General features: G+C 68.0%; 1 protein-coding gene across 1 annotated transcript in view; it reads right to left on the bottom strand.

Annotated features, from left to right (window-relative positions):
- Nucleotides 1–1179, bottom strand: part of MTSS1L (metastasis suppressor 1-like) — a gene marked incomplete at its 3' end in the record, with an annotated part of 19811 nt that overhangs the window by 16014 nt on the left and 2618 nt on the right. The window contains exons 3-4 of the mRNA XM_010850849.1: nucleotides 807–940; nucleotides 604–729 (exon numbers count right to left, since the gene is read on the bottom strand). Of these exons, the coding sequence (XP_010849151.1) occupies nucleotides 604–729; nucleotides 807–940 (260 nt within the window). The remainder of the gene's footprint in view (nucleotides 1–603; nucleotides 730–806; nucleotides 941–1179) is intronic.

Genomic DNA, 1179 nt, shown 5'->3' with positions numbered 1-1179 from the left:
GCCGCCGCCGTGCCCCTCCCGGCATCCCCATCTCTCCACTCCGCCGGCCCGGCCCGGCATCCCCATCCCGCTGATCCCTCCTGAGACCCCGCCGGCCCCTCTCGGAGGGGTCAGGTCAGGACCTGTCCCCGTAACCCCAGAGGGGAGAGGCCCACACCAAAGACGGTTCAAGGAGCCAACTAAACCCCTCCCTCCCAGAACCCCCTCCAGATGCGCCCAGATGCAGGCGTGAGGGTGCCCGTCGCCTTGGTCTCACCAGCCAAGGAGGCAGGAGCCCCAGGTCCCACTGCTCGGACCGGAAGGCCGCAGAGCCAAGGCCAGCAAGGGAACCTTCCCCTGCCCCGTGCCCCGAGAAGGGCAGATGGGGAGAGAAGCCACAGACTCACCTACGGAGTGTGAACACCGTGGCTGAGAGGTCAATCCAGCTACCTGGCAGCGAGACAGACCCCCCTCGCACTCCCCTCCCCCACCCCCGAACATCCCTGTCGCCTGTCACCCGCTCCTGCCCAGTGATGAGAGGCTCCCTCTCTCCAGAAAGCCTGCTCCATGAGCCAGCAGGACCCAAGGTCCCGTCTCTGGCCCCGGGTCCTCTCCGGCTCACACCCACTCAGCTGTTCGGAGTGCAAGTCCAAGTTGGGCCGCGTGCCCTCCCCACCTCGGGTGTTGGTGGCCATGTCGGCCACTTTCTGGAAGGCGTCCAGGAAGGCCACAGCAGCCAGCACGGTGGTCCTGGGGAGACGGGCGGGGGGCGGTCAGTGGGGGGGTGGCCTTGCGCCCCATCTCCTCCCCAGCTGGGGCACCCTCACCTCAGCTGGGAATGCAGCTTCGTGGCCTTGGAGTTGAAGTCCTCCCAGATGGGGTAGGAGCTCTGCGGAGGGGATGGGAGAGGCAGTGAGCCGCCATGAGGGCTCCCCCCGGGCCGGGGCCCCTCATGCCTGGTCTAGACCCTGGGCCGTGTCTAAGAGAGCAGCCTCGCCCCTGTGGAGAGGGGGCTTCCGGGGTTCCTCTGGGGGCAGACACGGGCATGAAGAAGGCCTGGCCCCAGAAACAAGCACCTCTGCCTGCCCCGCGCTCCCTAACAGTCAGGAACCCCGGGCACTGTGAGCAGTGGTAGCCCACATCCTCAAGGGGGATGGAGACTGGGAGCGGCAGGGCGCGGCTCCTTTCGGGGGGGGGGGG

The sequence above is a fragment of the Bison bison genome, unplaced genomic scaffold (assembly GCF_000754665.1).
Source record: "Bison bison bison isolate TAMUID 2011002044 unplaced genomic scaffold, Bison_UMD1.0 scf7180017864295, whole genome shotgun sequence".
NCBI classification, from domain to species: Eukaryota; Metazoa; Chordata; class Mammalia; order Artiodactyla; family Bovidae; genus Bison; species Bison bison.
The sequence above is the reverse complement of the archived record's forward strand: the minus strand, read 5'-3'. Positions and strand labels throughout refer to the sequence as shown.